The sequence below is a fragment of the Hyaloscypha bicolor genome, assembly GCF_002865645.1.
Source record: "Hyaloscypha bicolor E unplaced genomic scaffold K444scaffold_55, whole genome shotgun sequence".
Taxonomy (NCBI): Eukaryota; Fungi; Ascomycota; class Leotiomycetes; order Helotiales; family Hyaloscyphaceae; genus Hyaloscypha; species Hyaloscypha bicolor.
Genome location: NW_020194557.1, coordinates 482,869 through 502,469, shown reverse-complemented (window position 1 = coordinate 502,469; position 19,601 = coordinate 482,869). Strand labels below are relative to the sequence as shown.

The 19,601-nt window shown below is 41.0% G+C and overlaps 6 protein-coding genes across 6 annotated transcripts; 1 reads left to right on the top strand and 5 right to left on the bottom strand.

Moving 5' to 3' along the window:
* Positions 1 to 5,197: 5,197 nt before the first annotated feature.
* On the bottom strand, positions 5,198 to 6,591 carry K444DRAFT_718701 (uncharacterized protein; the record flags this gene model as incomplete). The annotated part of the gene is made up of 4 exons (XM_024888433.1): positions 5,198 to 5,257; positions 5,432 to 5,543; positions 5,875 to 6,254; positions 6,385 to 6,591. The coding sequence occupies 4 exons, from the start codon at positions 6,589 to 6,591 to the stop codon at positions 5,198 to 5,200; spliced, it is 759 nt and encodes a 252-aa protein (XP_024738918.1).
* On the bottom strand, positions 6,250 to 7,030 carry K444DRAFT_360730 (uncharacterized protein). The gene is made up of 2 exons (XM_024872180.1): positions 6,366 to 7,030; positions 6,250 to 6,277 (listed from the first exon to the last, which is right to left on the bottom strand). The coding sequence occupies exon 1, from the start codon at positions 6,960 to 6,962 to the stop codon at positions 6,591 to 6,593; it is 372 nt and encodes a 123-aa protein (XP_024738917.1). The 5' UTR covers positions 6,963 to 7,030; the 3' UTR covers positions 6,250 to 6,277; positions 6,366 to 6,590.
* A 1,792-nt stretch (positions 7,031 to 8,822) lies between these two features.
* On the bottom strand, positions 8,823 to 11,541 carry K444DRAFT_718700 (glycoside hydrolase family 78 protein; the record flags this gene model as incomplete). Its single annotated transcript, XM_024888432.1, has 4 exons — positions 8,823 to 8,874; positions 9,107 to 9,929; positions 9,985 to 11,247; positions 11,295 to 11,541. The coding sequence occupies 4 exons, from the start codon at positions 11,539 to 11,541 to the stop codon at positions 8,823 to 8,825; spliced, it is 2,385 nt and encodes a 794-aa protein (XP_024738916.1).
* Positions 11,542 to 12,300: 759 nt separating this feature from the next.
* Positions 12,301 to 13,922, bottom strand: K444DRAFT_586794 (glycoside hydrolase family 43 protein; the record flags this gene model as incomplete). Its single annotated transcript, XM_024877995.1, has 2 exons — positions 12,301 to 13,643; positions 13,763 to 13,922. 2 exons carry the CDS (start codon positions 13,920 to 13,922, stop codon positions 12,301 to 12,303), a joined length of 1,503 nt encoding a protein of 500 aa, XP_024738915.1.
* A 510-nt stretch (positions 13,923 to 14,432) lies between these two features.
* Positions 14,433 to 16,749, top strand: K444DRAFT_651943 (MFS general substrate transporter). The gene is made up of 4 exons (XM_024885750.1): positions 14,433 to 14,872; positions 14,929 to 15,299; positions 15,354 to 16,033; positions 16,094 to 16,749. Exons 1-4 carry the CDS (start codon positions 14,689 to 14,691, stop codon positions 16,473 to 16,475), a joined length of 1,617 nt encoding a protein of 538 aa, XP_024738914.1. The 5' UTR covers positions 14,433 to 14,688; the 3' UTR covers positions 16,476 to 16,749.
* A 607-nt stretch (positions 16,750 to 17,356) lies between these two features.
* On the bottom strand, positions 17,357 to 19,066 carry K444DRAFT_611225 (catalase-domain-containing protein). The gene has a single exon (XM_024879904.1). It carries the CDS (start codon positions 19,046 to 19,048, stop codon positions 17,429 to 17,431), a length of 1,620 nt encoding a protein of 539 aa, XP_024738913.1. The 5' UTR covers positions 19,049 to 19,066; the 3' UTR covers positions 17,357 to 17,428.
* Between the last annotated feature and the right edge of the window lie 535 nt (positions 19,067 to 19,601).

Genomic DNA, 19,601 nt, shown 5'->3' with positions numbered 1-19,601 from the left:
ATTTATAAATAATAGGCTATTAAAAACAAAATCTTTATATCGAGTTCTTTAAATATTTCCTTTTATATTTCTAATAAAAATTTTATATTATAATCAGAAATAATAATCTTTAGAATTCTTTAATTAAAGTTAAGAAATCTTCTAGTTAAGATATTACTTTATTATTATATATTTCAAGTTATTATTTCTGGAATTACTATATATTTCTTATTAATCTTTTCTATAATTAATATAAGATAATTGAATTTTTTATAGAATTCTAATAGAGCTAAAATAAAGTTAATAATAATTATATAAAATAGGCCTAAAAGTTCTGAAATTAGTTATATTAATTTATAAGAAATATAATACTTGGTTTAAAGAATCTAATATTTAGAATAATATTTAATTTAATTTTTAAAATACTAAATAAGGCTTTAGATAAAGAAGCTTTTATTAATTATTTTAATTATTTTAGCTAGATCTAGATATAATATATTTTTATAAATTAAATTAAAAATATCTTTTATATAATTTAGAGAAATATATAAATAGTAAGGAATTTTATTCTAGATATATTAATTAAATAAATTATTATAGATCTCGAATAATAAAATAGTCTAGTTCTTTTTTAAGTATTATTTTCCTTAAGCTAGATCCGAATTCTATTCTAGTATTTATTAATCTCGTAATTATTAAGGAATTACTTTTTAAAAGCTAGCTAGATTTTAATAAAAGTAGCTATAAATATATAATTCTTATTAAAATTTATATAGAATTTTTCTTAAATAAATTTGTTTGGACTTATATTATTAATAAATAAAGCATTTAGTTTTCTGTTTTTTTTATTTACTAGTTTAATAAATTTATTTTTATTTTTAATAGTTATTAATTAGCTAAGAATATTAGATATAAAGTTTGCTTTATCTAGCTTATAATAAATATCTAGCTAGAACCAGGAAAGGTATTTAGCTATATAAACTAGATAAAGATTTAATTTCTTAGAAATACTAATTAATAAAAAGTAATTAATAATAATTATAACTAGAGTAATTTAATTCAATAATATAATATAGCTTTTTTATAACCTAAACTAAATTTACTATTTTAAGTTCTATTAGCTAATATCTGGTTTCTATATTCTTAAAAATTTTAAATAGAAATATAATTAGTTCTATTTTAGTTTCTAGTAAATAAAAAGTTTTCTTTATTATTTTATATAATAAATCTCTTTTAATATAGTAAATAATAGTACTTATTCTGGATTTATATAAACCAGAATAATATCTATTATTAGAGCTTTTTAGAAAGCTATAAAAGCTACTTTTTTATACTAATTAGATATATAAAAGCTTTTTATATTATAAAAGTCTTTTTCGAGTTTCTTTTTACTAAAGCTTATTTAAATAATTCGGTTTTCTTGTTTTATAATAGCTTAGAAATATATATATAAAAAGAAATCTTATTTCTGAATTATCTAGCTATTTCCAGATGAATTCCTAATTCCTTAGCTATTTTCAGAAAAGCTAATTTAGTAATAGCTTCTAATTTTTCTTTTATTATAGATATTTCAAAAAAATCTACTTTTTATATTTAAAACTATAGCTAAAAAATAATTAATAAAATATTTCTTTCCTTGAATAATAATATTATATTTTACTAATATTAAAAAAACTAATCTAAGATATTATAAGTATTTTTTATAAATATAATTAGTAATAATATTATTATTAATATATATTCTTGCGAATTCGAAATTCTTTAAAATAATATTTATTTAATACTAAATATATAAAAGAATATTTTAAAATTCTATTAAAATATAACAGAAAATATATTAGTTTTTATAAGAAACTATTATAAGATATTTCTGGCTTTTCGAATAAATATATTACTAGTAAAAAAAATTAGTAATATTTATTACTATAATAAATCTATAGCCTATAATTCCTTAAAATATTTTCTTTTATAAAGATATTAAATAAATATCCGGAATAATTATATTATTTAATTCTCGTATATTAATTATAACTCGATTTATTAGCTATTTCTATTTAGGTATATATTTATAAATAATAAATATTAGAAAAGCTATAAGAACTTACTATTTTATTTAGTATAATCTATTCTAAGCTTCTAGTTTTTTATATATTTTATTAATAATTTCTCGGTTGCGAATTCTGGTTTTATAGATTTTTATTTTACTAGAAATCCTATTTATCTAATTAGGATATAGATTAATCTTTATTTAATAATCTTCTAGTAAATTAATAAATCTAATATTATTAAAAAGGTTTTCCGGGAACTTGTTTAGAAAGTTAGAAAATATTCTAGTAGTTTTTATATTTCTATAAATTATAATACTAATATAATACTTTATTTTTATTTTAGAATTCCCGTAATATAATTAAAAGATCTTTATAGTAAAATTCTTTAGAAAACAAGTAGCTAAATTCGTAACTTTTATATTTAAAACCAGGAATTTATTATTATATTTAATATTTATAAGATTTCCTAAATAAAAATTATAAAATAAGAATACTAGCTTTATTAAATTATTTCTAGCTAGTACTATTTTTATATTACTATTTATTAATTAATTAAATAAAGTAACTAGTATTTTATTAGGTTTAAATAATAGATTTTAATTCTTAATAGCTACTAAATAATAAATAGGAATTATTATTAATATAAAAGTAGAAATTATAAGGCCTATTATTATATAAACTAGAGATTTCGAAATATCTCTCTTTTAAGAAATCTTAACTAGAATATTAGTATTATAATTTCTAATATATCTAGATTTCTTAGAAATTATAATATTAATATTTTCTGGAATTATAATATTTATACTAATAAGAAGTTTTATTACTAGATTATTAGTAAAAATATATTTCCTTTATAATTTTAGCTAAAATTCTTTTACTAGATTTAGTATTTATATCCGGGAAAACTATATTTAGTATTATATATTCTTATAATTAAACCTTGCCTCCTAATTTTTCTAATAAATAGCGGCTTTAATATAATTCGAAGCGGGATATTAGGTTAGTTAGTTATTAATTATTTCTAGTTAATTAGAATTATTAAATATCTTATATTTATATATATTTTATAAGAAATACTATTACTAGAAAACTTAAATATTATAGTTATAAAATACTAGTTTCTAAAACTAAATCCGGTTCTAATATCTAATTTCGAATCTATTATAGATTTAATAACCGGAATTATATTAAAGGCTAAACTAATTTCTGGCTTTTTTATTATAAATAACTTTATAGTAGTTTTTTTAATATTAGATTTAATTATTAGCTAGTTTTTATTTAATTTTAGAATTTCTAAAGATTTGTAATTATTTTTACAAATATATTTATATAATTAATTATTATTAGAAAAAGATTTTTTAATTTTGTTTAAGGCAAAATTTATAATAATAAAGTTTCTAGCTAGTTTATTATTAAAAATCTCCTTATTATAATTATATATATAATTATTTTTATAATCTTCTTTACTAAAATTCGCAGATAGCTTAACGGATTTCTTATAAAACGAGTAACTCTTTTCTAGTTTATGAAATTTCTTTTTACTAAGCTTTTTACTAAAATATATATATTATTAATAAGGAAAGTACTAATAATTTCTTATATTACAGGGCCTAAATTTATCTTAATTCCTTAATATAAATCCGTTTCTATTAGTAATTTATAACTATAAATAGGAAGCTAATAAAGCCTTTGGGGCTCTTTATTATAAATTAGAATTCTGATTTTAAAAATAATTAGTATAGCTTTATTAGAAACCTTAACTAGCTTAAAATTCTCTATAATTTTAATTATTAAAATTACCTTAGCTATAATAGCCTTAGTAATTCTAGAACTATTAAGAATATTAGAATAATTACTAGAAATTATTTTAGTATATAGTCTAAAAAAAACTAATTCTGAAAATACTAGAAACCTTGAAATTAATAAGAACTAAAATATAGAAAGTTATAGCTAGCAAATTAAAGTTATTTGCCTTTTCTATTAAATTATTAATTCGTAATATTTGCTTTCTTTATTATATTCTCAAAAAGAATTAATTTAATATTTATTTCTTCTAGCTATTTTTCTTTAGCTATTAATTCTATAGATACTAAAATATTTACTTAAATAGATAATTCTAGTATATTATAGGTAGCTATTAATTAAAAGAAATCTGATTTTATTCCGGTAGCCTTTATATATTAGAATATAATATATATAAAGCTATATATAAATTCTTTCTTCTAAAAATTAACTAGATTAAACTAAATCTTTCTTATATTTTTTATTATATTACTTATAGATTTCTTAAAGTATTTCGTAAATATATTATAGATCTTATTAACTAATATATTAGTTAAAAGATCTCTTTTTAAATTAGAAAGCTTATAGATATACTAGATAATTCCTTTTTTATAAAGCTATAAGATCTAGTTTTCTTAAACTACCTAATTTCCTTTCTTAGTTATAATTTCCCGAATTCTATTTATAAAAGTATAAATATTAGTATATACTATAAGCTTTCTAATACTAATAATTCCTGAACTATTAACCTTAATATCCTTTGGATCTGAATTAAAAACTCCGATATTCTCTAGCCGGATATAGGTATTTTGGTTCTAGTTCTACTAGGGTTCTTACTATAAAGTAATAGCGGCGGCATTATTTTATTAAAACTAGTAAATAATATTTGTAGCTATTAAAGTAATAGCTTACTAATTATTAGGATTTATCTATAGCAGAATTCCAGGAACAGGATTATTCGGATTCTGGTTACTTCTATTTCCTCTAGTACTATATCTACTTATGTTTTTAATTAGGTCCTCGTAAGGATTATTAATTAGTGGGCTTTCTTCTAGAGTTTCGGGGGTACTAGCCGGGGTAAATCCTAAAGGGGTTTTCTGATTTAATAGTCTATTAAACCCTGAATTACTAGAATCTAAAGATACAGGTTTGAGATTGAGAAGGTATTCGAATCTGTAAATAGTAGTTCTGAATATAGCTTTTATATAAATCCAGGCTTCTGGAAATTATATTACTAAATCCGGGATACTTTCCGATCTAGCCCGGGTTTGTAATTATATAGGAAAGGGATTTCTCTCGATTTCTCTACTAATTTATTTAATTGCCGCAAAGGTTCCTGGAGAGATATAGCTTGCAAAATCGTAGCCGGTTTTGCAGAAGGCCTTGAGTTAGGCTACGAGATTAGCGGCTCCTAATATACGGAAAGGTTCGCTAATTAGTAAGGAATACTAGAGGGTAATATAGGTACTTGCAGACTGGGAAACTAATTGGAGTCGATAGAATCCGAGGCTATAGGGATCCTATTTAATAGAGATACCCGTAGAATAATGAAAAACGAGGATTAGTAATAGTTAAATCGTATTAAGGTAAAGTATCTTTGGTTTGGTTTGGTAATGACTCACCGAAGCGATACCTCGGTCGCAGCGGAAGCGGAGGTCTGAATCGAATCTGGTTAAATTAAAGGATTCTGGCGTCCACGAATCGTGAACTGGTTGCCCGAAGGCTGGCTGCTTTCTTTTCGATGGAATCGAAGAAGAAAACTGGTTTATATAGGTATTGCTACCAGATTGCTGGGCATGCTGGAATCTTGAGTGTATTGTGAAGCTTGATGAATTCTGTCTAGCGAGAAGTTGCTATCTGAGTAAGGCTAAGCGAGATTCCCTCGTGATTACCTAGCAAGGAGAATCCTGAAGCTTCAACTTCGGACGGAGGTAAGAGAAATGCGGAGAAGTCGAAGGAGGTAAGAGGTGACGGCACATCTCCACAGTCACTTGGGACATCTGCAAATGGCTGTCGAAGAGGTTGGAAATGGCTTGAGGTCCCTGGATTGCCGTGAGGACCATACAATGGCAGTCGGGCGTCTGAGATACGCGGGAGTGAGTTGGAATTTTGGTCAACAATCGTACGTTGCTGACCAGTGGAGTGGTTAAACTGATAGGCAGCATGCACAGATACACCGGCAAGTGTTGCAAAGCCTGGCGAAACAAGTTGTTGTTGATTTTGATTCCACGCATCCTGCTCTGTCGCTTCGTGTTCGTCAACTTCAGGGCTGGGGTCCACCGTCTCCGTAGAGCTCGTGGCGTCATCTCCAAAGGCAACCCTCCTTCTCTTTCTTGGGCCACCCGAATACGAGACTGATGGATTCTGTTGGTCCCATCTTTCGTGCCCCGCTTCATGTCTAGAAAGTATGTCACGTCGCGAGAAGCCTTTCCCGCATATGCCGCACTGATGGTATTTAGCATAGTCATCTAACGATGATCAGCTTGTACTCATAAGTGAACAGATGCATGTTCGAAATTGGAAGTTCAAGGGCAGCTAGGTGAGAAGGGGCCTTGCGACTATTGGCATGACGAACCAGGTTCTCACGCCGAGTGAACGATCTAGAGCACCTATCACACCGAAAGTGTTTAGTGCCGGATTTCGCTGCCGATTTCTCCAGAGATTGCAGAGAGCCCAAGGCAGCTGGACTTCCCGCAGCGGACGTCGAGACGCCGCCAGTCAATGGAGTCGCCCCCAAAACTGGTTTCGTTCGCTGCGTTGATTCTCTTGTCTGTCGAGGCATTAGGATAAACAGAAGAGGTCTTGAGGCAGAGGTCTTTTAAGGGGCCTTGTCACGTATATCCAAGTAAGATTCATGCAAGGCCTCGAACGAGAATGGCCCGACGTTGGGGGAAAGATCCAGCAAAGGATTTTAGGAGGTTGAGGTGGCAAAGCTGGGGTCTCGGTTAAGGCCTGACTCGTCTCCGCTTTAGTGGAGAGGCCCCTAAAAGTCATCGGGTAGAGCTCTCCCGAGGGAATGTGGGGAAGATCCATGGGGCAGCCGTTCAGCCCACAGCGCAAAGAGAGGCCCCCTGAATAGGGGTTAGGCGTGTTGAAATTTGAAAAGAGCTTCGGTTCAATGTAAGCACCAAGTACCACTGAATGGAAAGACATCACGCAAGTATTAACTGCTCATACAATAACAAATTTATTTAGAAAGCGAGCATTGAATCCGCTGGGTATATGCTCAGGTCTATTTGACAAGTTGGGAGAACATCTAAACACGTTGCTTCAAGTCATACAACCCTAACCAGCCTCTGATTGACTCGATCTCTATTTGTCTTGCCGAAACTGGAAACCACCCTTATTAGTAAATGCTCGCTCTAGCACAGATTGTCAAAAAATAATCAAAGCTAATTGATTATAATTAACTGCGATTTGATTAGGAGGATTTTAACTTGATTTGATTTATAATTATTACGTAAAAAGAAGAAGATATAAATTTATTAGTATTTTTTAAAGATAATTAAATGACTAGTAACTTCTCTCTTATTCTTCTAATTATAAATTCTCTTATAGTCTTAGAGTATTCATTAGTAAGAGCGTTTTTATTTTTACGTTTTCAGTTATAATATTACGATTTATGGAGTAATATGGAACTGCTAGAAATAAAAGAGGTTTTGGCACTTTCGCCTCTGCTTGCTAGGGCGGTCTGGGATGAGACGCCGCGAGACTTGCTAAAAACACAATAATTTCGAACAAACGCATAGTGATTGATTTAAAACATACAGCCAGCAAGCAAAAGAGTTTCAGAACCAATCCATAACGCTCATAGAAAGGCGGATACCTTAACTTCTATGGTGAACAATGGGTTCAATACGCATTGTCCATGGCCTCATTACAAGCCTCATCTGCTTCCTGATTCTCCGCTCGGGGGATCCAGATGTATTCCACAGAACCCAGCTCTTTCACTCTATCATCGAGATCCGAGGCCTTCTCAATGAGATCTCGGTTTGCAACCTCATTCCCTGCAGCATTTCTCCAACCGTTACGGCACCACTTGTAGACCCAGTCAGTCATACATCCGATTACGTATCGCGAATCCGAGAAGATTTTGACCCTCAGGCGAGGATCGAAAGTGAGTTCGTCATATTTTTCAAGAACTTGTTCCAATGCGACAATTACGGCGGTGATTTCTGCCCTTTGGTTTGTTGGCGATGGCCAGTCGGGTAAGACTTTTGTCCAGGTAATGCCTCCTCCGTTTCTATCCTTGAATACCGCAGCGGCAGCACCAATGGAATCTGGCCGCCCATTGCCTCTACATCCACCGTCAATGTAGATCTCCATGATGTACACCATTTTGGTGTGAGCGGCTGAAACCGAGAGTTGTCCCGAAGCCTGACCAGCCGGTGAGTTGACTCTTCACTCCATCAAGCGCGAAGAACTTACAGGTATTCGCAAGTCTCTCAGCGAAATGAGCGAGTCAGAAGGATCGACTTCGCTGGAACGCGGTATAAGATTGGGTGTGGACACCGTTGTTGCCCCCTGACAGCTGGAAGTTGTGGAGGTGTGATCGGTTTGCAAAGTAGACAGCACCCGTACGAGGAGCAGGAAACGGAAAAACCGTTCGATTGTGCGAGACGCTTTTCCAGAAGTACAACTCGTGGGTGGATTTGCCACAATAGTTACTCAAGTCTTCGGAAAACCTCAATTCCAGGTCGTTCTCCGGACTTTGCCTGCAGCAACGGTCAGGTGGTTCGATATTCAGCTTCCCGAGTTTGTCGCTGTTACAGAGGCGAAAATGCCAGGGGCGTCAGGAAATCGAGGCGTATCGCCGAAGGTACCAGCGTACCATCGCCTTTTGGAGTTTGTATTTCAGGGCAGAGATATTGCAATGTTGTTGAAGTCTTAAAGTTTTGGAGGGTGCAAACGGACGGCGTAATTTTAACAGTGGCCAGGTCACGTGCGAGCCAAACCCTTTCTATGCACCTTCCCGCTCACATATTTTTTGATCATTGACTGGATCTATCCTTCCTAGATAAGAGAGACCCCTGTCCCTCTTTGTTGGACAACAGAATTAGAAACACTTGCCAAATAATAAATTCAAAAATGCTCTGAAGCCATTGCCCATCTGATCAATTACTCGCTCAGAATCTTCAACATCTTCGACGACTTCTGCATTCCCCTTTTCGTTGCTTGAAGTCGCTGGTTTTCTCAAACTATTCGATGAAGTGCTTGGAGTGCCTTTGTGGATTTTTATTGCCAGTTTCCCTCCTTGTCTTATCAAAACTTTGTTTTCTCTGGAGAAGACGTCATACTCCCCCGCAGATTCCGAGATTTGCCATCCAAGTGGCGGGGAAATCTCACATGTCGTCTCTTTTGGAACATCAAGAATAATCTCGCCAGTTCTTTGCGCTTCCTGGATATATAACGAAACAGCAATAATCCCAGCTGGAGTGGAGAGCTGAACATCAACAGACTCGAGACCCGCGAGAACAGGCTGAACCTTCCACTTCACCCACCCTGGCTCAAGTGGCTCGAGACCAGCCAAGTATTTGGGAAGTAGGAAGACTGGCCAGGTTGACCAACCATGGATGAGAGAGGTGTCGTCATGAACAGGGCTTCCATTCTCGTCCATGGCTTCCCAATGACCTCCTGAATAGTTCGGATTTGCCGGGTTGGACATGTCTCCCCACACCATCTCAATCAATTGTACTGCCTTCACGCCCTCGCTTCGAATGAAGAGTGCTTCGGCAGCAAAGCCGCAGGAATACGGACTTATGATCTTGTTGTTGTCCCATCTTTCCAAATTTTGAAAGGCGAAGGGAGGCTGGTCCGCAGACGCAAGAATTTTGGTTGTGTTCGAATGAGAAGGTGAGATGTCTAGAGTGGTGCTGTATGCGTTGATATCTTGGCATATTCCACTCGGCGATACAGTATCGGTCATGCGTAATATACCGGCTTCTTCGTTCCACAAGTGGGAAACGATGGACTTTCTCAGATCTTCAGCACGAGTAGCGAACGTATCATTGATTCCAATGGAAGCACTCATCTGGCTCATGGATTGTAAGGCATCGTAGAAGGCGAGGTTTATCTTTCCAGAAGCACCAAAATGCGGCCCACCAAGTGGGAGCCAGTCCACTGGGAAGTGTTAGTGAACGTCACCAGGAAAATTCCCACGAAAGAAATCACTTACTGGATAATGGTGGAGGAGCAACAATGAGACCCCTTTTGTCCTTGAATCTCTCAGCAAAAGTGATCAACTTTTCAAATCGACCCCAAATATTATTCACGGTAGTGGAGTCACCAGACTGCATCCAGTATTCTTTGGTGACCACCACCAATGCCAGCGCATAACTGAGGGAGTAGAATGCATAAGTTGGAGGCTCCATGTCAATTTCTTCATGAACAGGCGCTTGGATGGGGCATAAGCTGCCAATATACCCCCCAGAAGTCTGGTGACTTGACAGTAGAGTGATACTTCCAAGGATAGCATCAAGTCGTGCAGTCGAGTAGGCTATAGAGCGTCCCATTACAAAAAGGTCTCCCGAGAAACATGCTCGATCTCTTTTGGCCCCGTCTATCGTACAAACCAGCGGATTTGTGCCCACTGAAAAATCAGCAAATGTTCGCTCCTTGTCTGCCACTAGAAAGCTGTTTTTGTAAAGGATGTTGTCTTCTGTATCTTTCACAAGCAGTGATCGATATGCGGCAGTGTAGTGTGCTGGCCCACCAAATGCAATTGAGCCACTGTTGTTGTTTCCTCCAAGAATCGGATGCAACTTTAGCCCAGTCACACTCGCTACTTTCTGGCCTTCGATTTCGACATCGACAGAATCTCCAAGAGCAATAATCTTCACCTTCAACCAATCATTAAGATCAAGCTGCGGCAAAGTCCAACTCCCCCGAGGTATCGGAGGGAATATCCCATCAGTATTGGAAAGTCCTTCCACAGCAGCCAAAGACCGCGTCGCCACATCCAGACAGAAAATGAGGCCATTCGCAACCATGTGAACACCCCAACTCGCCCCACCAGACTCGATCTTCACTTCAAATTCAACCACTTTATCTTCCCAACGTGTTCCAAAACGGCAAGGAGCCCAATGTTGGCCATTTATCCTCGTTCCCTCCTCGGTAATATCCCATGCTTCAGCGGTCTCTCCGGCGTCCACGGTACACATATCAACTGTTCGAGCTCCGTCATCCCAAATCCTATTGAGCAGCTCGTTTGAGCACTTGAAGGTGCTTTTGGGGACGGCTGCCGGCCTTTGATGTCGGAAACCGATGGAGGAAAATATGATCGAGGAGTTTGGCGATTTAAGGACGAGTTTCTGGAATCTTTGAGATTTTTGAGCGAATCTTGTTTCCACATACGCAGTCTCTTGGGAAGGCGTGAATGAATGTGTGTTGACTCTGTATGTGTCCATTGCGTTGGAAAATAACAGGAATGGTCCATCGCCTGCTGGGAGTTAGCAAGGAACTCGGTTTCGAAAGTAGTTGGTATACCTTTTTCCTTGTCAACTCCTGCTCTTGTCTCACTGTATATTATTTCCAAGGTTGCTACACCTTCACTTCCCACATTCGCAGTCTCGAAGAATGGAATTCCTCCCACGGCTCGTCCATAATCGAGGATAATCTCTGAGACCCCACCATGGGAGGTGGAGAGTTGAATGGTTGAAGGTAGTGGTCCTTCTGTTCCTGACTTAGTCAAAACCTTGACCGGGAAGCTCGACGTTGAAATTTTCGATGACATTGTTTGGGAGACTTCTTGGGAGACTTCTGGCAAAGGATTGAAACGATGAAACACGGAAACAGAATACTGCCTCAAATGGTGTGGTGCCGTGAGCTTGTGATCTTCAAGCTCTCAAGTCAGAATTGAAGAGGGAAGAGTTTCCCAATTGAAAATATCGGGGCTCCAATAGCTCGGTTGCAGCTTCACCATATCTCCCCTAGGTCATTCTAGCTCTGATGGGCGTGGATGGAGGTGGAGCTCCGGGGTCAACTGTCATCTGCCAACGGCATATCGTCGATAAATCGAGGTGGGGGTTGAGCTAGCGTCCAATGTCCACATCTCGAATTCAATTTAGAGCAGAGCAGCGAGTCATGCATATCCTCCTCAGATGTCCACACAAGACCAGTTCTAGAAGTGGCAAATTGGTAGGGCAACTTTGGTCCCGCGTCCACATATCGCTGGCTGGATATGTGGATAATCTCGGAGCCAAATTTATGACCGCATGCCTTGCCGGTTTTTAGAAACTCCCGGCCCGCCGTCCACTTTCAGGAACTGCAGGTAACTGCAGTGTCTAAATTGAGAAAGGCCCAGGGTTGCTCTTGGGACAGACAAGCTTGATGCTTGTGGTCCCCTTTTCACATACTATACTACTAGTATTTCATGTCTATGTAGGTTCTCAATTCGTGATAGGTAACCCGGCCTAGGTGGAGCGTCTTGAATTCATGGCGAGAGAACGGTTCAGGAAGTTTGAGATGCTAGAGAATTGCAAATCCAATTCGTCTACATGATTTTAAAGTCTTCAAAAGTGACCTCAGTTCCAGCCTCCTCACTTTTGGTGGAAGCAAAGACACCGAACATCGTTCCCGTGAAATCATACCCGGAAAACTCAATCGCTCCCATTGACCCAAACTTCGTCCATGTACCATCGCTTCCCATTTTGTACGATAACTCATATACTTTAGGCGTACACTTGATCTGGAAGTGTATCATGTCCGTCAGCTGGAGCGGCTGAGACTTCGTCTCAGGCTCATCACTCAACATTTTGTTTGTTTTGCTGAAGCAGATTGAAGACGTGTGGTAATCGTAGTAGATTTCCGCGTGGCGGATGGATTCTTTCCATACCGTCAAGCCGGCAAAGATGGCATTGTCTTTTTGAGATTGCACAAGAACAGGTTGGAGGGTCGTAGTTGCGATGCTAGCTTGCAGGCGCTGCCTCTTGCCGACGAAAGTGGTTGTTCCTGTGGGAGAAGAAAGCGTGGTTGTTCTTGGAATGAGCTTTATGACCCGGTTGTTGAAAGGAAAACTGAAGTCATCTAGATTCGGGGTACGAATGTAGACATATTCATATCTTCGACTCTCATCTGGAAGTGGGATTTCCTTCGACCTCATGTTGGATATTCGAGTTCGTTCAAACTCCAATTTTGGGAACTCAATTTGTGGCCAACCTCCAGTTGGCCATTCCACTGGGGCAAGAAATGTTTCTCGTCCCATCGGATAGCAACCATCCATATTCCGAATACCCAAGGCGGTGATCCACCATTTGCCATCTCCGTCCTGGAAGAGATCGCCATGTCCTGTATTCTGGATCATATCGCCCTTTCCATAAGCTGTGAGCACCGGATTGTTCTCGTATGACTCATAAGGGCCCCATATGTTGCGCGAACGCGCCATAGCAATCAAGTGGTGCTCGAAAGTCGCAGCCTCAGCAGTAAGAAGATAGTACCATCCATCCTTCTTATAGATATGTGGGCCCTCAGCATCATCTTTTCCCGCAAAGCCATCCCAAATTTTCGTCGTCTCGGAAAGAGCTTTCCCCGTCTCGATCTCGACCTCAAATTGTCTGATATCGCACTTCAGCTCCATGAGATTTGACGGTCTATAAGAGCCTTGGATATACACTCTCCCGTCGTCGTCGAAAAACAAGCTGGGGTCAATCCCACTGAAGTCGAACCAGATCGGGTCACTCCATTCTCCAGACCAGATGTCCTTTGTGGTGACATAGAAGTTCCGCATTATCAGGTTCGGCCCCTCGCCCCAATCATTTGTGCAGATGACATAGAAAGTCCCATGGTGTTGGCGGATCGTTGCTGCGAATAGTCCACCGGTTGCGATGAGTATCTTCTCTGCACCGATTGGGAACTTTTCTGAAGTAGCTTTTGTTAAGTCGAGTTAACTTGGTCTGTGAATTGCATTCCCTGGTACCAATTAGTGCGGGATTCTCAGAAAATGAGAGGCGACGAACCGATTTGTGTCCAGGAATTCAGATCGTTGGAGGCATATATGGGGATGCCGGGGAAGATGTGAAATGAAGAATTAACAAGGAAGAAAGTCCCGTCATAGAAAGTTACTGAAGGATCTGGTGAAAAGCCAGATATGATGGGATTTGTATATTTTGCAGACATCTTCGCGGCCAGCTGAGTTGGTCTCTCAGCCGATGCTGCAACTCGACGAATATTATGGAGGACTTGACAAGTTGAGGAACGTAACCTAAGAAGCAACTTATTCGTGCGTCAATGGTAGAGGCCAGAAGAACAAGATCTTTTGATCAAAATAAAAACCAATCATGAGCTCCCGGATTCGAGTCAAGAGGAGACGCGACCAACCCCACAACTCCACTTGGAGAACGCGCCTGGCTACTCTGGTAGAAGGAAACGGTATCTGGCAGGCCAGCGGCTCGCTCGAAATTGTCCCGAGAAGGCTAGAGTCGCCGGGCCCATTTTGTTGAGCTGTTCCAGAGATTTCACAAAGCACGACGTCGGGATGAAGTCGAGACCTTGGCGCAAAATCGCTAAGTGGATAATGTCCACTTACTTCCACATGGGATATCTCATTTGTCACCGCCGTCCACATAATCCGCTTACAGCCTGAAAAACAAAGCCAAACCAAGCCACTATTTTCAACCTCCTTTCCATGCACGACCGTGATCCACCCAAGATGCCAAACCATCCACGACTCACCCACACCATCCCCGCAATTGCTCTACCCCAGGCTCCATATTCCTCCGCCTCTAGTCCAGGCAAGCTGGGACTGCCATATGATCTGAATATGGGAATACTTAAGAGCCTTCTACGTCCCAAGATGAACGGATCAAGTTGATCGTCCGACTCCTCTGTTCAAGGACATCTCATTTTCCCGTTCAACATTTGATTACCCATCTCAAATATCAGAATGGCGGATCTAGTTCAAGAATCGAAGGAAGTAAAAGCTGTTCACCTCGAGAGTGTGGCCCCTCACGACAATGGCCGATATTCGAGCGAGGTGGATGCTCAACGCGGGGCCGCGATCCTGGAGGAAGAGGACCAGATGCCACTGTGGTACAATGCAAAGCTGCACTGGAAAGCACTTCTGATCTGTTCGTCCCCTCCTCTTGCCCCAAACCCTCAACACATCACTGACTAAAGTTTCTAGGCAGCGTCTCATTTACAGCCGGCATGGCATTCGGATACGACACCGTTGTTAACGGAGCCTCAATCTCCATGCCCGCTTTCTTCCTCTACTTCGGCGACTTTGGTCCCACTGGCCCTTATCTCCCCTCAATCTGGACCTCCCTTTGGACCGCCATGTCAGCACTTTGCCAGGCCATAGGTGCCTACTTCGCTGGGTTCTTCTTGGATCGGGTCGGGAGGAAGTGGCCTGCGGTTGGCGCTGGTTTGATCACAGTTGTTGGGACAGCTGTGCAGTACACCAGTCATAGCAGAGGTTCCTTAATGGCTGGTAAGATGGTCACTGGACTTGGGATCGGCGTTGCAATGGCTACTGGGACGAGTTATGCTTCCGAGGCAAGCTCCCCTCCCCTCTTTTTCATATCCAAAACTATTTACTGACGGCAGAAGGTCGCGCCCATCAAACTCAGAGCCCCAGTCCAGTCCGCGCTCGTCCTCTTCACAGTCTTCATGCAAGGCGTAGCCCTGGGCATCATCCGCTCCTTCGTGCCCAACACCGCAGAGCAAGCATTCCGCGACGTCTTCGCCATCCAATGGGCCGTCGGCTTCCTGTTGATCCTCGCCTTCGCCTTCACTCCAGAGTCTCCTGTGTACCTCATCAACAAGCACCAGCTCGAGAAAGCGCACAGGGTGATGACGCTCATCTACGGCAAGGAAAACGACCCGGATGCGCGCCTCGCCTACCTCATCAGGATTATCCGGGAAGAAAATCACTCCGAGCATGACCGCGGGACGTACTTTGATTGTTTCAAGGGGACGGATTTGAAGCGTACACTCACTGTTATGCTCATCTACACGGCTGCCAACTTCGCCGGCGCTGCTTTCCTGTCACAGTCGATTTACTTTTTGATCACCGCTGGTCTTCCAGCCATCCACAGCTTCGATGTCTCGATCGGTGGCTTCGGATTAGCGTGTATCATTATCGTAGCCAGTTGGTTCGTAGGTGATTACATCCATCGCCGAACCGGATTCCTAGCCGGACTCGCTATCAACTTGGTCTGTATGTTGATTGTTGGATGTCTCTACTACAGCAAAGCAAAGGGAGCATTATGGGCTATCGCTGTCGTAATGTAAGTTCCGTTCCCTCCCCCCATTCCCAACTCTCTTTTGGTGTAACTGACAATGCGCAGGAACCTGGACATCAGTCTACAAACCTCTCTAATCCAAGGGATGGGCTGGCCCATCGCCGCCGAGCTCTCCTCCTACCGCCTGCGCGCAAAAACCATCTCCATCGGCGTCATCTGCCAGACGCTCTCGACCTGGGTGACCCTCTTCACCGTCCCGTACATGTACAACGTCGACTCGGGGAATCTCGGCGCGCGGACCGGGTTCGTGTTCATGGGGACGACGGTGCTGCTTCTTGTTGCGGGATACCTCATGGTTCCAGATACGACAGGCTTGACTGCTGAGCAGATTGATCATGCTTACGATCAGCGGGTGAGCCCGAGGAAGTTTAGGGGGTTTTTGGGGAGTGGGGGGTTTGTGGTCGAGGAGAAGGGTCTGGATGCTTGAGGGAGGGGAACTTTCTTGGAGAGTAGGTTTTCTATACTGAGAAACTGAATGCATATTGTTCAGGGACGATGCTTCTCAGCCAAGAAAGGTGACCAATTCCTGAATCACATGACCATTATTAGCCAATTAAGGTAACTACCCTACGATTTGCAACTTACTGTGGACGGCAAGACATGCATGCTACTTTATTCCCTCCGCGTGATTGCCACCGTTTCAAAGCATGGAATCAAGTAGAGTACTCCATTGACGAGCACCCCCTTGCAATATAATTTCCTTCCAACACATCTGCGAAACCCGAGTTTGCCATGTACATATTCCATTTTCTCACGAGCGTGACAAGCAAGCCAGCCTCTCCAGCTCGGCGCTCAGCCACCCACCAGCAGTGTCCCCCATGTTCATTGAATAGAAAGACCGGGATGTTTGTTGTTTGTCACATCGCTCCACCTCCACCTCTGCCTTTCAATATCCCAACGGTTTTCTTCTCAGTACAATAAGACCATTATTCCCTGCAAATCCAGGGTGGATTATCTATCCATTGATGAAAGGAGTTTTGTTGCATATCACATCGCATCGATTTCGATATCCAAAAGGTACTTTTAGAGAATGAGATATATATTCCTCCGGTTATAAATAAGAAATCCGGCAAAGGGTGGAGGGCGGAGAGTGGAGGAGGAAGGGAATCAATCGATCACAACGAACGAACGAACGAATTGTCAAGGGTAAGAATAAAACAAAAAGCAAAATATGCGATATGCAATAAACCGTTCTTCGCCCGCGAGAGAGCCAATGGTGTAATGGATAGATGTAAGGGAAGGGTGCTGGGAGCGGGGTAGGTGTTGATGAAGAGGTGATGTCACCACATTAGGGTCCTGAGCCATATGTGCGAAGTCTTATTGCAATCTTGTCTGAAGCTACAATGTATATATACAATAATCTCTGTGGAGATAGGAAGTCTAATGGGCAGCTACACCGTTCGTTCCATTCGCGTGTTCATTTACCCCATCCACCTTACCATGACACCCACCCACCGGCGCTCCATTACCCTCACACCGACTAACCCGCGTGCTCTTCATGCCATTCGCCGGCGCTTTCCCTCCCTTCGCCATCCCATTATGTGTACCATTGAAGCTCAAATTCGCAATCCCATCGTACCCCTTAACGCCCGTCGCTTTCTCAAGCCTGGAAGCAAGGTCCCCCGAAACCTCTCTGAAGATAGCGATCTGCCGCCTGATGATCTCCTTGTCCTTGCAGTTCGCCATGTGTCCGGACACATTGCCGACGAAGCGTTCCTTGGCCTTCGCGTCAAACACCTTCTCCCACAGCGCGCGCGGGGCGGCGAAGTCCTCCTCGCGGATCTCGGAGAGGAAGGTGACGGCGTCGCCGGCGAAGTTTCCGTGCACTTGGTCGAGGTTCACCGTCCGCTCGCGGAAACGGATGGGCTCGATGGAACTGATGTAGTTCGGCCGCGATCCCTGGTTGCAGAACGCCATGCTGCCGTCTCTCTGGAAATTCGCCATCCGGTAGTTGATGCGCGGGGCGTTGACGGGTAGTTGCTGGTAATTGACGCCGACTCGGTGGCGATGAGCATCTGGGTAGCTGAACAGTCGCGACTGGAGGACAGGATCAGCGGATGGCTCGATGCCGGGAACCATGTGCGCGGGGTTGAAGGCCACTTGTTCGATTTCCGCGAAGTAGTTTTTGGCATTCTCGTTCAGTGTGAGCTCGCCGACTTTGCGGAGCGGGAACTGTTTGTGCGGCCACACGTGCGTGAGGTCGAAGACGTTGATCTTCTGCTTTTCCCAGAGATCTTCGGCTTCCCTGGCGCTCATGGTCTGCACCTCCAGGCTCCATTGGGGGAGGTCGCCAGACTCGATGGCGTTGTATAAGTCTTTCTGGGCATAGTCCGGAGACTTGGTGGTGCTCTCTTCTTGCGTGAGGAACTTCGTGCCTTGCTGCGAGATCATGTGGAATTGACAGTATACCCATTCGCCCTTCTTGTTGACCAGCTTGACCGTGTGCCCGAGGTAGCCGTGCATGAAGCGGAAGCCGTCGGGGATTCCGCGGTCGCCCATGAGGATCATGACTTGGTGGACGGACTCGGGGTTTTGGGAGAGGTAGTCCCAGAATGCTGTCGAGTCGTCTGCGTGTGTGAGGTGAGTGGATGGATCTCGTTTCTGGGTGTGAATGAAGTGTGGGAATTTGGCGGGGTCGCGCAAGAAGAAGACGGGTGTGTTGTTTGCTACTAGATCCCAATTTCCTTCGTCCGTCTTGAATTTGACTGAGAAACCTCTGGGGTCGCGGGCGCAGTCATGGGAGCCAGATTCTCCACCAACGGTCGAGAAGCGCACGGTGATCGGGCACTCCTTTCCTTCTTCGAACATGTCGGCGAGACAGAGATCGGAGAGCGAGTGGGTAGTCTTGTAGACCCCGTGGGCTCCGGAGCCCTTGGCGTGAACGACCCGTTCTGGGATCCGCTCACGGTCGAAATGTGAGAGGAGGTCGATTAGATGGAAGTCTTGGAGGAGGAGAGGGCCGTTTTCACCCATGCGTTGGGTTTCGTAGGGATGGGGCATGGGGACCTTGGAAAGATGTTAGCATTGATTTCTGGCACGAAGGAAAATTAGGAGAATAACATATTCCATTGGCAGTTGTGTAAATAGTGTCCTGAGACTGTGCAGCCCTGTCATCTTGATAGTCGCGATATTGATCGCCCGAAGTATGTGCAGAAGACATCTTTTGTTATGTGAAGAATTATAATTGAGCAGTTCTATATAGATTCGAATGATTTTGGACAGAGAGAGATTTGATAAAGAGTGCTAACATATCTTATTTATGAAGAGCACTTGCCCTACAATAAAGCCATCTTGTCATGATCTCATGGAAGAGACGTCCACCCCACTTGATTCGACAACCCAGCAAGGAGCCTTTGGTCCAAAGGCATTTGACGTCTAGTTCCTTGAAATAGCGTCAAATCATTGACTTCGAGAGCCAACAGTATCGAATCAGCTATCGCTGATTTGGTATTATAAGAGCAGGATTCCCATCTCTGAATATTCCAGATATCATCCTGGCAAGGAAGGAAAATGGCCGATCCAGCTGTCGAATGGTCGCCTGGGCATCAGACTC

Bases quoted from the DNA above. Each gene is read 5' to 3' on its own strand.
- K444DRAFT_651943 (XM_024885750.1), top strand. From the start codon at position 14,689: ATGGCGGATCTAGTTCAAGAATCGAAGGAAGTAAAAGCTGTTCACCTC. The intron at 14,873-14,928 runs GTTCGTCCCCTC...TAAAGTTTCTAG, and splicing joins CTGGAAAGCACTTCTGATCT to GCAGCGTCTCATTTACAGCC. The intron at 16,034-16,093 runs GTAAGTTCCGTT...GACAATGCGCAG, and splicing joins TGGGCTATCGCTGTCGTAAT to GAACCTGGACATCAGTCTAC.
- K444DRAFT_611225 (XM_024879904.1), bottom strand. From the start codon at position 19,048: ATGCCCCATCCCTACGAAACCCAACGCATGGGTGAAAACGGCCCTCTC.
- K444DRAFT_360730 (XM_024872180.1), bottom strand. From the start codon at position 6,962: ATGTCTTTCCATTCAGTGGTACTTGGTGCTTACATTGAACCGAAGCTC.